Source organism: Silene latifolia, chromosome 1 (assembly GCF_048544455.1).
Source record: "Silene latifolia isolate original U9 population chromosome 1, ASM4854445v1, whole genome shotgun sequence".
NCBI lineage: Eukaryota > Viridiplantae > Streptophyta > Magnoliopsida > Caryophyllales > Caryophyllaceae > Silene > Silene latifolia.
Genome location: NC_133526.1, coordinates 100,955,800 through 100,971,539, shown reverse-complemented (window position 1 = coordinate 100,971,539; position 15,740 = coordinate 100,955,800). Strand labels below are relative to the sequence as shown.

Sequence of the window (15,740 nt, the reverse complement as noted above, 5' to 3'; positions counted from 1 at the left end):
TGGGTGGTCTGAGTCGCCCCTATTGGTGGCGGTCAGGTGGGCTTTAGGTGGTGGTGGTGGCAGAGATGGGCGGCATCGACATGGGGGGGTAGCAAACGAGTTTATTTATGTTTTTCGGGCGAGTTGAGATGCTAGGCTTGGGGTGGCGCCACCGTGGACTCGGGGAGGTCGAACGGCGGCGCCACGGCGACGTGTGCGTGGCTAGACGGTGAGCAGAGTGGTGGTGATAGGGTGGAGTGTCGTTGACAACGGCGGGGCGTGGGGTTGTGTTGTGGGCTTTGTGGTGGCAACCATGGGAGGTGGAGTGAACCGGGGGAAGTTCGTGGCCACGGTCGACTCACCGGCGGGAGTCGAACCCGGTGAGGGTGTTGGTGGGTGCTCGAGTCGGACCGGTGTCCGACCTGGCGGGTATCACGGTGGAAGGGGGCGCGTGGGAGTTCGGGAAACGGGTTGGAAGTCGTGGGTTTGGGCGTGTATTTAGTCGGCTTTGATTCGTTTCTTTATTGTTTAAATTATCGTATTTTGTAGTTAATTTAATTCTCGAGTGTTTTAAATAATTTATTTAATTTAAATTCCCGAGTCTTTTAAAATAATTAGAGACGGATTTTGAGTCGGGTTTGTTAAAGAGAAAAGTTACTATATCGGGAAAGTTTCCATTTTAAGAGATTCTATTTTTAGTAACTTCTATTTTGGGAACGGGAATAGTTAAGTGATTGTTCATCATTTAATTATCTTTCAGAGGGAGCATTGTTGTGGAATATTACTGGACACCCGACTATTTGATTTCGGTATTGAGGTAGGGAAATACACTTGACTTCTTATCGTGTTCTTGAATTGTGTTGACTTGTTTGTGTTTCATATGACCAAGTTGTGAACGTGACTTGATTCGTGGTTGTTGATTACGCTATGATATGGTTGACTGAATTGTTCGTGTTGAGTGTGTTATCACGACATTTGGTAGCTGGCATGATTTCATTCATTGTTATACATTTATATTGCATTGTTTACTGTTGAGCATTCATATGCATTGGAGATGGAGGATGTTGAGGTGATATGGTGTGGTGATGATGAGGTTGTGATAAGGCCCGAGGCGGGTTTCGCAGACTTGCCCCGATGTCCTCAGCTGAGTGGCAGATCGGCTACGGTCGATATATAGTCTGGGGATCGGTATGGTGGGCGTTCGGGTTATGAGATATGAGTTGAGATGGAGGTGGAGGTGACGGAGGAGCATGCATATCATATTTTGTTGTTTCATTGTTTTCCCTACTCAACCTCGTGGTTGACCCTGTGTATTCGTGAACACCTGTGATGACCCAAATATTGGCGAGCAGACTTGACAGGTTAAGAGATAGAACGGGAGCTGGATGGGCGTGAGACACTGGATCAGACGACTTAGTAGTTAGATCATCATCTAGAAGACCTTCACTTTTATTTATGTTAGTTCTTGTAATTTGATGTAAACGAGGTTTGTAAAAGTTAAGTTAAAAATAATCATATAATTTGCCTTGGAGTTTAATTTGTTATTCACTACCTCGGGAAACCGAGATGGTAACAGTTTGGTTTATTAGGGAATGTCTTGCTAAAGGCTCCTTCATAAACCGGGGTGTTACAAAGTGGTATCAGAGCGAACGATCCTCAGGCCTAAACCAATGAACCCAATGAACGTAGAATGTGTCTAAATAAAATGAACCCCTGGGAATAAACTGTTAGGAGCTCACAGTGCGGTTAAGAAGGCGCCCTTAATACGTGCTCTTTTGCCCTCTCAGTTCTGAACCAGGTAACCCGAGAGAAATTGAGTGAATGAGGTAGTTAGAAGGAAAACCTTGGATATAATCGAGTGGATGTACACCTTGAGACCCATATATTCTAACCATGCTGCAGGACAACGTTACGGTAAGTATTTTGTATGAATGATGATGTGATCATATGATGTTGTGGAGATGAGAAATAAATTTTCGTGTTCAGGTTGATAATCAATGAAGTGTTGGATTGTGATAATCGTGAGCGTGAAAATAATTGCGAATTGATGATATTTGTCTGGATGGATGTTGAATGACGTGCTGATAGTGCTATTATGTCTATCGATATGCGGTTATGTGATCCCGAGGCCATGCTAGTATAGTATTGTGATAGTAATCAGAAACACTATTGAATTGCATGTTTCTAGTCATAGCAATCGTGATTTAGATGTAAGGAGTAGATCGAGATGCGAAGGGATTCTATGGGATAGATGTTTACGTAAGTACAAAGTGTGAGATTTAAGTTGGGATGGGTTAGTATACATAGTATGCTCATAAGAGCTTGTGACATAGTAAAGAATGACCTAGTGCTGAAACTCGTTTTGTTTGATTTTACTCTTTAATTGACCTTACTGCCATTTATTTTTTGTTTATTTCCTATGGATGAAAATTTTATGAGAGATAGCCTCGTGAGTTAGTGTTCATTTGGCGTTGGTTTCATGCTTATAGGATATACGGATTAGGAGTAATAAATATTTTAGTGGGCTGTGGTCAGGAAGTTCCTGTGCAGTGATGTTTTGACCAACGATTTTGTAAAAATCCTCATTTAAATTGTATTAATAATTTTTGCATAATTCCAACTCCATCGATCAGAATATTCGCATATGTTTTCAAATTGATAAGCCACGAAAATTCTTGATGTCTCTATATTAAATGGTAAGTTTTGCAAACTGACCCAAGTTTCGGACCAATCGCTGTCACATACTTGTTTGGACCAACTGAGTTGTAAAATCCTTTAAAAATTGAATTCTTGAGCTTTGAACCTCATTCTTTTTCTCACGAATTATTAACTCTCTGTAGGTTATAAAAAGTAATATAACTCAAGTTTGCGTTGAACGGTTATTTATTTGTGATTTTTGGAAGTTACAACGTGAATCATAACTTTTAAAATGTGAATTCTATGTTGAGTTTTCATACAGTTGTTCGATTATTTCATGAGCCTTATTAATGTGAAATTATAGTGTCCTTATATGATGATAGTAGCATACATATTCATTGGTTATGTATCTTAACAAGTGATAAAAAAATTAAAGTTTAGTTTATAACATTGTTGGCATGATAGTATGAGTGAAATTGAATAGCTTAATCTGATCCTTAATCGAGGGTGAAATATTTTATACGAGTCCAGTTGTTGCATATTTTATATATGTTTGGCATGTTGTAATATCTCTGGTGTGTTTATCACATTTGTATAGTGGTCGGATATATATAAATATAAAACTATATTGTCGTATCTTGGTAAAGTTGGTGGCGTTAAATGTTAACTTGATTGTTCTAATATACTCGAGTGAATATTTATAATAATTATGTTTAAATGTTTACACATGGATGGTAGTAATGAGTATGTCTAAATGTTCACACATGTAGGATGCCATCTGAGTTCTCATGTCTTTTATGTGAGTTTGTGTGCCTATAGTTATACTTATTACATTCATTGCATTAATTTATTTCAGTTGAACCTAAACTTATGATATGATAATAAAATAGTGTTGTTGTTCCTTATTGGATATGTTCATAGTTGTATTGTCATGAAATGCTAAGGTGATTGTTGCAATTGTCACGATATTTGAAATATAGTTGATATAGTTACGATATTTGAAATATATTCTCGAACCGTCAAATTATAATGAGATAACCCTTTGATGATTCACATGTCATGCGTATGTTTAAATGATAGTCGTTATGGTTACGTTTAATTGAGCCTACGCGTTGCCTAATTATTCAAATCGTACTAATCAGAGAAGTTGTTCAAGTTGCTAATCTTTTATCATAGATAATGTCCTACAAAGTATATGAAGGCAAATGTGGATGTTTAAGCTAATTATGCGATATCTTTTTTTTCTTTGAAAATGAGTTATACTACGTTCTTTGGACACAATTGAACGATAAGGTTGCTAAAATGTTAAACACATGTGTGATATGGAAGTAATGTTGTTGTTGTCATGGATCATATGTTGTTACTTTTATTGGGAAATATGTTTTCAGAATTGATATCATGCAAACTGACTAATTCGTGTTGCATAGCTGATGAGTCAAATGGTTTTGATTACATGTTATGTTTTCTGTGGTTTCAAAGTGTTTAAGTAGTGCATATGTGCAGCATGTTTTAATACTCCTGGTGATTGTTAGTAGTAAGGCGGAATGAATGCGCTTATGGATCAATTGTTCGGAATTAGTAGTAGTTTGACTTGAGAGAGGAATTTGGTGGGGTCAATGTTAAAATTGTATGCTGGTATACGTATATCCTTATGGTTGATCTTTCTAAGGTTGTTGTTCTCTAGTAGATAATGCGAACTGTGATAATCTTGAGTTGACCAAAACCCTGGTACTACAACAGCTACTCTGAAAACTTGTTATATAACTTTCGCACACTTAAACCACGTGAATGAATCCTTATCTTAACACCTTCTACGGTATCACCCTTGTGTCCTAATTTGTTTAGCTTTCCACTTTGTAGGATGGATCCCTACATTGCACACCCGCGAGACTGTTACATGTCACTTGATGCTGACTTTAATGAGCATTGTGAGAAACTTTGTGCTGCCATGGACAAGTATGGCCATAATGGGCACCCTGAGTACTTAACTAATACTCAGTTAAGAGCGTATACCCTTATCAATACTATCCCTGACTCTGGCATACTAAAGGACAAAGCAAACACTTCTATATGAGAGAGTTGTCCACCCATTGCATGAGGTTATGCCGTGACCCCAATTCTTTGCGGCGGGGCCGAGTTACCCGCCCGAGCATACCTTTGACTTTATATCAGGCGACCTGAGATACGAATTTTATGCTAATGTACCTGATGCCGAAAGTACGACTGAACCACCCAAACCAGACTTTGGGGAAGAGGTGAACCAGGTAGGGAATGACATAGAAGTCACCAGAATCAGAGTAAACGCGACCTAAGGACTGTTATGTTAGAACTAGTAACACCATGATCGGTTCGTTATGAAACCGTGTAAACCTTCGGTTCTTTTCTTGTTGTTCTTTTAGTTGATGTTGTGTTTTAAGTTAAGAATGAGCTAAGTAATAAGTGTTGCTTGTTGACAATCAGCTAACTCCATAATGAAACCTTGTTTTCGACCTTAATGTTAATGCGAAATTTCTTACCATGTGTTCTTCTCCGTTACATGTTGTTGACAGTTATTTTGTTGCATACGTATATGAAAGTTGAGAAGAGGTTACGAGGACGTAACCATGTTTTTAGTTGGGTAGGATTATAAAATCTTAAAATCTTAATGTTATGTTGCACTTGTTTATAGATTGTGGTTTTGATCAAGTTGATGTTTCGTTGTGTGGTACCCATGCAAATGAGTTCTCTATGTTGTGTTCTTACTTCTGTTAGTTGGTTGATGTGTAAGAGAAGCGTGTAGTTAAACTACTGGTATGGTGCTCTGATAGTTTGAGGTGAACGACGGTAGTAGGATGATGGAATGATTCGTGGTGATATGTCTGCATGAAGTAAGTTCCGGGACGTAACTTTCTTTTTAGGAGGGTAGAATGTAACATTCCGTTTCACCCGCTTAAATTCATGAGTTCTTGTACTAGAAAATCTGTTTTGGTAGCCACGGCGATGCTTGGAGGTTTGGTAGATGAGCGAACTTCGGGACGAAGTTCATTTTAAGGGGGGAAGACTGTAATACCCCGTATTTTATATTGTTTATTGAGTCGAGTAATTGTCTGGTCGTATTGATATCGTAGGATCGAGTTATTCGTAAGCTTGTCAAGACGGGTTTAACTGAATGAGATCACGTTAACTAATTCTTTTACCAACCACGCGGACCCATAATATTTACCCACTTACCCAATCACGTTTACCCATGACCCATTTACCATCTAACCTAAAATTTAACCTAATTCTACCCTAACATTACAAACCCTACTCCCTCACCCGCCTACCTCTTTCTTCAGCATCAAACATCAGCCTTCACGCAATTCGAGAGAGAGGGAGAGATCGTGGGCATTGACGGCGCAGCAGGGAAGAGCTTAGGGTGGTTGTCGACGTGGTGAGGCGACCCTGGTGGTGGTTTTTGTGGCGGTTTAGGTAAGCAGTCACCATCCCTTTTCTCTTTTGTTGGTTGTCAGGTTGTGGTTGTTGTCTCGGTGTGTCGCAGGGAGGTAGTAAGGGTGGTTGGTGTCGGGGTAATAGTGTTGGGTGGTCTGAGTCGCCCCTATTGGTGGCGGTCAGGTGGGCTTTAGGTGGTGGTGGTGGCAGAGATGGGCGGCATCGACATGGGGGGGTAGCAAACGAGTTTATTTATGTTTTCAGGCGAGTTGAGATGCTAGGCTTGGGGTGGCGCCACCGTGGACTCGGGGGAGGTCGAAACGGCGGCGCCACGGCGACTGTGTGCGTGGCTAGACGGTGAGCAGAGTGGTGGTGATAGGGTGGAGTTCTGTTGACAACAGCGGCGGCTGTGGGGTTGTGTTGTGGGCTGCTGTGGTGGCAACCATGGGAGGTGGAGTGAACCAGGGGGAAGTTCGTGGCCACGGTCTGACTCACCGACGGGAGTCGAACCCGGTGAGGGTGTTGGTGGGTGCTCAGGTCAGACCCGGTGTCTGACCTGGCGGTTGTCACGGTGGAAGGGGGCGCGTGGGAGTTCGGGAAACGGGTTGGAAGTCGTGGGTTTGGGCGTGTATTTAGTCGGCTTTGATTCGTTTCTTTATTGTTTAAATTATCGTATTTTGTAGTTAATTTAATTCTCGAGTGTTTTAAATAATTTATTTAATTTAAATTCCCGAGTCTTTTAAAATAATTAGAGACGGATTTTGAGTCGGGTTTGTTAAAGAGAAAAGTTACTATATCGGGAAAGTTTCCATTTTAAGAGATTCTATTTTTAGTAACTTCTATTTTGGGAACGGGAATAGTTAAGTGATTGTTCATCATTTAATTATCTTTCAGAGGGAGCATTGTTGTGGAATATTACTGGACACCCGACTATTTGATTTCGGTATTGAGGTAGGGAAATACACTTGACTTCTTATCGTGTTCTTGAATTGTGTTGACTTGTTTGTGTTTCATATGACCAATTTGTGAACGTGACTTGATTCGTGGTTGTTGATTACGCTATGATATGGTTGACTGAATTGTTCGTGTTGAGTGTGTTATCACGACATTTGGTAGCTGGCATGATTTCATTCATTGTTATACATTTATATTGCATTGTTTACTGTTGAGCATTCATATGCATTGGAGATGGAGGATGTTGAGGTGATATGGTGTGGTGATGATGAGGTTGTGATAAGGCCCAGGCGGGTTCTGCAGGACTTGCCCTGGTGTCCTCACCGGTGCGAGATCGGCTACGGTCGATATATAGTCTACCGGGGATCGGTATGGCTGGGCGTTCCGGGTTATGAGATATGAGTTGAGATGGAGGTGGAGGTGACGGAGGAGCATGCATATCATATTTTGTTGTTTCATTGTTTTCCCTACTCAACCTCGTGGTTGACCCTGTGTATTCGTGAACACCTGTGATGACCCAAATATTGGCGAGCAGACTTGACAGGTTAAGAGATAGAACGGGAGCTGGATGGGCGTGAGACACTGGATCAGACGACTTAGTAGTTAGATCATCATCTAGAAGACCTTCACTTTTATTTATGTTAGTTCTTGTAATTTGATGTAAACGAGGTTTGTAAAAGTTAAGTTAAAAATAATCATATAATTTGCCTTGGAGTTTAATTTGTTATTCACTACCTCGGGAAATCGAGATGGTAACAGTTTGGTTTATTAGGGAATGTCTTGCTAAAGGCTCCTTCATAAACCGGGGTGTTACAGAGTCCCTAAGTCCTTATAAGGGCCTTTGGATGGAAGGGATGGAGGGATGAGATTACATCTCAATGGAGGGCTACAAATCTCCCTTCCTAATCTTCCTCACTAATCATGTATAACTCCTCCCTAATTTGTATAACTCCTTCCTCATTCTAATTCTCCCAACTCACTCACTCATTATCCATTCTCTCACACTTCTCTCATCCCTCTTTCTCTATCATTTTCCTCTCATTCTCTCAAAACAAAAAAAAACCAAATATAAACAAACTAAAAAAACCAAAAACAAAAAAAAACTCCATCCTCCACCATTTCAGCCGCCCCATTACCCACGGCTCCTCCTCCTCACCCACGGCTCAACCGGCCACCCTCCTTCCTTAACCCGTCACCATCCCGTCACCGCCTCCCTTTTCTTCCTTCCTTCTCGGCTCCTCCAACACCACCATCACCAAACAACCCCACTAGCCTCGAAATAGCCGCCATACACAACCCTGCCGCGCCATCCCGACACCAAACACCACCACCGCATCTCGCAACCACCCACACACATCGCCTAACACAAAATCTGGTCGCGTCACCACCTCCTGTTGCCGCAACGACCGCCTGCTGCCACGACTTCTCCTCTGAACCGCACGCACCAACACTCACCACCACCATTTTCGTTTTTGAATTTTTTTTTTCAGATTTCGTTTGCTTTTTTCAGATTCGTTGATGTGTTGCTTTTTTTAGATTTTTGGGTTTTTGTTTTTCATTGTTTTGGGTTTTTGTTTTTCATTGTTGTTGCTGTGGTTGTATCGTGTTGTTGTTGCTGTGTTAGTTTGTTTTTTTTTTTTTTGATTTGTATTGTTATTTCATTGTTAATTTTTTTTAATTTGTATTGTTATTTCATTGTTTTATTATTTATGGGTGAATTTTTCTTAATAAATAACATTTTTAATTTTTTTGGTCTAATTTGGTTTTGTTATTGTTACATAATTTTTTTGTTTTTAGATATTGTTACATTTTTTTTTTGGTGAAATGTGAGTATGTATATTTATATTTCAAAAAGGAACTTCCCCAATTACAGCTGATCTAAAAGCAAATAAGACAACAACAAAACAAGGCTACATCAAAACTGACAATCAAATGAAACCCAAACGACTTCTGATCTCCTGCTCCGTCATGTCCTTCCTCATCACACACTTGTTTCGAATTTGCGTCTGAATCATCGTCTTCAACCCAGCAGCAATTTTTTCCGGCCTCATCATACTCAGCTCAATTCGAGCTCGATTTCTTTGTGCCCATATCAGGTATCTGTAAGCTGTGATAATCATTGCTAATATTTTCGATTTCATATTGTTTCGATTAGCATTCAACAGATCAGTAATGGTTGGAATCGGATGACCAATCCAATCTTCCACACATTTCTGAACTTTACAACTGAATTCACATTCATTGAACAAATGTTCAATCGTTTCAGAATGAGATTCACAAAGGATGCATCTGTCATCTTGACAGAAACCATAGGCATGCAATTTCATTTTCGTATTGATACCTTCCTCCATGATTAGCCAATTAATGAATGAGTGTTTAGGAACATTCCATTCATTCCAAGCTATTGTTGCCCAATTTTGTCTAGGACAAGGTCCCATCAACCATTCATATCCATTACTGATTGTATACCCTTTCGGATGAGGAGTCCAACAATTGTCAGTGAACCCAAGTTTCAGCCTCTCCTTCACCTTACAAATACTCTTCCAAGTCCAAGTAGAGTCAGTTGAAGGTGTGTAGTCATGCCAGTCACCCCCCTTAAGATATATGCTGTCAACCCATTTGATCCAAAGTCTATCTGACTTCGTATAAATCCAATTAACCAATTTTCCTATAGAAGCAATATTCCAGATTCCTGCTTTCTTAACTCTCAGTCCTCCTGCATCTTTAGCCAAAGTGACTCTGTCCCATCCCACCAATGGGACTCTATGATACTCAGCACTACTATCCCATAGGAAATTCCTACATATGGCCTCAACCTTCTTAATGACAGCCTTTGGAATGACAAACATGGCAGCCCAGTAATTATACAAAGTATTAAGCACAGAGTTGATAAGGATAACCCTACCAGCATAAGAGAGTTTTTTTGCCCCAATACTTCTAATTCTTGTCACCATTTTTTCTACAAGGCTACTACAATCTTTTTTAGAAATTTTGCCAGGCTGAATGGGGACTCCCAGATATCTAAATGGCATTTGTCCTTCCTGGAAACCTGTGACTGAAAGAATATCATGTTTAAGTTCCTCCTTCATGCCATTAAAGAAGATTTCTGACTTGGTATTGTTCATTTGCAGGCCTGAAGCATTAGAGAATGAGATGAAGGCTTTCATTAGTAGCAGAATTGAGGGAGCATCCCCTTTGCAGAACATTAACAAATCATCAGCAAACATGAGGTGAGTAAGCTTAATAGTTTTGCATAATGGATGATAGTGAAAAGGCCATCTAGTAGTAGCAAAGGCAATAAGCCTTGTCAGATAGTCCATACATATAGTAAAAATAAGAGGAGACACTGGATCTCCCTGTCTTAACCCTCTCTTACCCTGGAAGTACCCAAAATTATTGCCATTTAGAACCAAAGTATAGGAAGTTGTGGTTATGCATGCCATCAGGAGCTCAACAAACTTGATAGGAAACCTCAAACCAATCAACAACTGTTCCACAAAATCCCATTCAACAGTATCATAAGCCTTTTGCAAGTCAATCTTAAATAAACATCTAGGAGAAACACCCTTTCTGGAATATTGGTGCACAATGTCTTGACAGATCAGCACATTCTCAATTATAGATCTCCCTTGTACAAAAGCACCTTGACTTTCATGAATAATGTCAGGTAAGACTAGTGCTAGCCTATTGCATAAAAGCTTTGAGATAATCTTGTAAAGCACATTACAACAAGCAATAGGTCTGAATTGCTTAACTGATTTTGGTCTCTCACATTTTGGGATCAGACTTATATTAGTGGCATTCAATTGAGTCAGCAACTGACCAGTAGAAAAGAACTCCTGCACAGCCTGAACAACATCATTCCCAATCAAATCCCAAGAGTCCCTATAAAAACCACTTGTGTACCCATCTGGACCTGGAACTTTATCAATAGGAATAGAGAATACAACCTGTTTTACCTCCTTAAAAAGCACAGGCTTATTTAGGATAGCAATGTGCTCATCTGTGCAGTAATTGCCAAACCCCAGAACAGCATGTCTCACATTATCAGTATCTCTTCTACTGCCTAAGAGGCCAGTATAATACTCCAGGAAGGCTGACTGAATGCTAAGAGTTGTGTTGCATTCTTTCCCTTGAGCATCTTCAATTTGAATGATAGTATTTCTCATACATCTTTTTCTGATAATGCCATGAAAATAGGATGTGTTGGCATCTCCCTCCTCTAGTCACTTAGACTTAGCTTTTTGCTGTAGAAAACTATCTCTAGCTTGAGTCAGTTCTCTGAGTTTTCCCATAGCTTCCCTTTCTTGAGTAATAGCAGCTTGGTTCATAGGGTCATCAATAAGTTGAGCTTGTATAGCTGCCAACACCTGCTATGCTTCTCCAGTTTGGATTTCAATATCAGAATAGCACTCTTTATTAAGCTCCTTTAAGACAGCCTTTAACCCTTTGAGTTTCTTGACAATACAGAACATTTTGGTACCATTAATTGCCCTATCCCATACATCCTTAACCCTAGCCATAAAATCTGCTGCCTGTCCCCACATATTGAAGTACTTGAAGCTTCTATTGCTGATGACAGCTAGATTCTTGTTTGACACAACACACGGATTATGGTCAAATAGCCCTTCAGGGTGAAAATGTCCAATCAATTCTGGATAAACATCCACCCATGCATCATTAACTAAAAATCTATCCAACCTACTGTATTTCCTATGCTCAGCATCCTGCTTATTTGTCCAAGTAAAGAAGGCACCAGTGGCCTGAATATCAATCATCCCACAAGTAGTCACATAATCCAGAAAATCTTCCATATCAGCATCCCTAGTCTGCCCTCCTAGCCTCTCATCAGGATGGAGAACAGTATTAAAATCCCCAGCTAAAGCCCAAGGGCCACTGCATGTCTGGGCAAAATCTTTCAAACATCTCCACAAATCTAGTCTATCTTTGCCATCATTGAATGCATAAACCAGAGTATAGAAGAAACTCTTCCCTGTAACTATAACAGTAATTTTTGCATGAATGAACTGAGGGTTGTAGCTCTGAATTTGCACATCAAACAATTGGGGTTGCCACAACATCCACACCCTACCACCTTTATGAGTATGGCTGTTGGTGGTCACACACCAGCCATCAAACAGATTGAGGGTTAAGTTACTCACATTTCCACCACTTATTTTAGTCTCAAGCAAGCCAAATAAACCTATTCTTTGATTATTCATAAAGTTTTTAACTACTTTCTATTTATTTACACTATTGAAACCTCTTACATTCCAAAAACCAATGTTATTCATGGGAAACAGTTTGGATAGGAGGGTCACCAGTTTGCATTGCACTTCTCTGTTGCTTATCAAGTTCATCCAAATCAATTGTTTCATCAACATCACTCTCATCCTGCTCCTCAATTGGCTTATGTGTAGGACCAGGTGTAATGGGACTTGTCAATACAGGAAACTCAGTCACAGACAATGTGGATTGGACTTTGGGTACTGGTCTCCATTCTTTCCTAACAACAGGTAAGGTATTTTTCTTTTGCCGAGACTTCCTACAATCTTTAGTATCATGTCCCAGACCTTTGCATTTCAAACATATACTAGGTTTCCAATCATACTCTACCTTAACCTGCACCAGACTTCCATTCTCATCTTTAAACTGAACACTAGTGGGGAATTTGTGCCCTACTTGGAGTTCTACCATCACACGGGCAAAACCCAACCTGGTCTTTGCCTCTGTAGCTTGATCAGACCTAACATAAGGACCCACCAAGGCAGCTATTTTGGATAGACACTTACCCCAAAACTTTAAAGGTACTCCATAAAGTTTTATCCATGCTGGTACCACCTTAACCTCCTCTTTAAGGAGATCCACATTACTTTGCCAGGCTTTAACCATTAAGGGTTTATTGTCAAACATGTGGTAGCCAGCCTTAAGGACATCTTCTTTACTTTGCAAGGTGTTAAATCTAACAAGAAAAATTCCATTTGGGAGGAAAGAAATCTTGTCAATTCCATACTTATTCCATATTCGATAGATAAATCCCTCCAACACCTCCCATGGAGGGTTTGCCCCCAGTACAAAACACACCACAGCCTGATTCCAATAGTCTACTTCCTCCTGAACATCCTCTACAGAAAACTGCAGGATATCTAAATTTGCATTATTATTATTGACAGAGGAAGAGTCCACCAGGACTGATGCTGTCTCAGTTACATTCTGATTACTATTTTGTGTTATTGCATCAGGTTTCTTACCACGCTGTGTGACCCATTGGAGATTCTCAGCCGGCTCCTCTTCATCCTCAAAGGAAAGCCCTGTGATGCCATTGACCTCATGCATAGGCTTTGTACGCACCACATCCTCCTCAGATGGTCCTTTTGATCCTCCACCATTATGACTGATAATAGTCTTCTTTTTAGAACTAGTACGTTTAGCAGATTGCTTTTTCTTAGATTTTGTAGCAGAATTACGAGCCATAATGAAGAGAATTTTTGCCCTAGTGATGGGAATTGATCGTCTTTTTTTTCTCCTGTAAATCGCCTATCATTAGGGTTTTCACTTTTTCTTAGAGTTGATATTGTTACATTTTTGTTATTGTTACATGGTTTTTATTATTGGTATTTGGAATTTGGTATTTGGTTATTTGTTATTTTTCAAGTTTTTTTTTTAAGTTTCATATTTTGGGCTAAAGTTATACAATAATCAAAATAGAGTTATACTGTTAATGTCTAAAGTTATACATTGTATAAATTGAAGTTACACAAATTTTGGACTAAAGTTATACATCTTGTCTATTAAAGTTATACACTGCGTGCATTAAAGTTATACACACGATATATAAATTTTTCATTGTTAATTTTTTTTGATGAATCATGATTTTGTTTTTTGTTTTTTTTTGTTATTGTTATTTGTTTTTTTTTATATTTGGTATTTTTGTTAGATTTACGAGTTTTTTTGTTAGATTAACGGGTTTTTGTTATTATGGGTTTTTTTGCTTTTTGTTATTATGGGTTTTTTTTTGTTATTGTTATTTGGTTATTTTTTTATTATTAGTTTTCAGATCTAGTTTTCTTCTTCTCAACTTTCATCACATTTTTTATTTTGAATTTTCAAAACTATATGTAAATACAACTAAAGTTATACTATCTGCTACTAAAGTTACACTATTTACGACTAAAGTTATACACTTAAAACATTAAAGTTACAGACTATATCACTAAAGTAACTTTAATCTCATCTTCTTATTGTGTTGGTTTCAAATCTGAATTTATATTCCTAAAGTTATACAATTAACTACTAAAGTTATACATTGTATAAATTGAAGTTACACAAATTTTGGACTAAAGTTCTACATCTTGTCTATTAAAGTTATACACTGCGTGCATTAAAGTTATACATCTTGTCTATTAAAGTTATACACTGCGTGCATTAAAGTTATACTTCTTTTCTTTTTTTAAAGTTATACACACGATATACATCTTGTTTATTTTTTCAGATTTGTTGATTTATCTTTTTTAGATCTAGATGGTTTTTATTTTTTATATCTATTTGGTTTTTATTTTTTCAGTTTTGTTGGTTTTTTATTTTTGGACTGAAGTTATACAATTTTGGACTAAAGTTATACAATTTTGGACTAAAGTTATACAATTTTGAACTAAAGTTATACGTTTGGACAAAAGTTATAAGTTTGTTGGATTAAAGTTATAGGATTTTGGACTAAAGTTACACGCTTTTGGACTAAAGTTATACATATGAAGGACTAAAGTTATACAAATAAGGACAAGAATTATACAAAAATTGACTAAAGTAATACAAATATGGACAAAAGTTATACAAAAATGGACTAAAGTTATACAAATAAGGACTAAAGTTATACAAAAATGGACTAAAGTTATACAAATATGGACTAAAGTTATACAAATATGGACTAAAGTCATACAAAAAGAACTTATATAAATTCCAATTAATTCACCGAAAATGGACTAAAGTTAAACAAAAATGGACTAAAGTTATACAAAAATGGGCTAAAGTTATTTAAATAAGGAGTAAAGTTATACAAAAATGGGCTAAGGTTATACAAAAATGAACTAAAGATATACAAAAATTGACTAAAGTCATTGAAATTATACACACTTCTATTGGAGTTATACATTCGTTGAGTAGAAGTTATTCATATCGTTACTAGAGTTATACATTCATTGAGTAGAAGTTCAACACATTCCTAATGTATTTGTATATCTTTGGTCCATTTTTGTATAACTTTAGTCCATTTTTGTGTAACTTTAGTCCTTATTTGTATAACTTTAGTCCATATTCGTATAACTTTAGTCAGTTTTTTTATAACTTTAGTCCTTATTTGTATAACTTCAGTCCATATTTGTATAACTTTAGGCAATTTTTGTATAACTTTAGTCTATTTTTGTATAACTTTAGTCCATAACAGTATAACTTTAGGCAATTTTTGTATAACTTTAGTCCATTTTTGTATAACTTTGGTCCATAAAAGTATAACTTTTGTCCATAACTGAAAAATTTATAATAACTTTAAAAAAACGACATTTGTAAAAATAAAAAAAACAAGACGAATTTTAAAGAAAGACATTTGTAAAAATAAAAAACAAGACGATATTTGAAATTTCAAAATATGCATTATAATAACTTTAATATGTCTAAGATTAATACTAACAAATAGAAAAAAAACAACTACAACCAAAAGTTATACAAAAGTTGTACCGTTAAAACATTAAAGTTATACAATTTAC

The 15,740-nt window shown here is 37.8% G+C and overlaps 1 protein-coding gene across 1 annotated transcript; it reads right to left on the bottom strand.

Annotated features, from left to right (window-relative positions):
• Nucleotides 1-11,354: 11,354 nt before the first annotated feature.
• On the bottom strand, nt 11,355-12,203 carry LOC141651738 (uncharacterized). The gene has a single exon (XM_074459439.1). It carries the CDS (start codon nt 12,201-12,203, stop codon nt 11,355-11,357), a length of 849 nt encoding a protein of 282 aa, XP_074315540.1.
• Nucleotides 12,204-15,740: the final 3,537 nt, after the last annotated feature.

Coding starts and splice junctions, on each gene's coding strand:
- LOC141651738 (XM_074459439.1), bottom strand. CDS start 12,203: ATGAATAATCAAAGAATAGGTTTATTTGGCTTGCTTGAGACTAAAATA.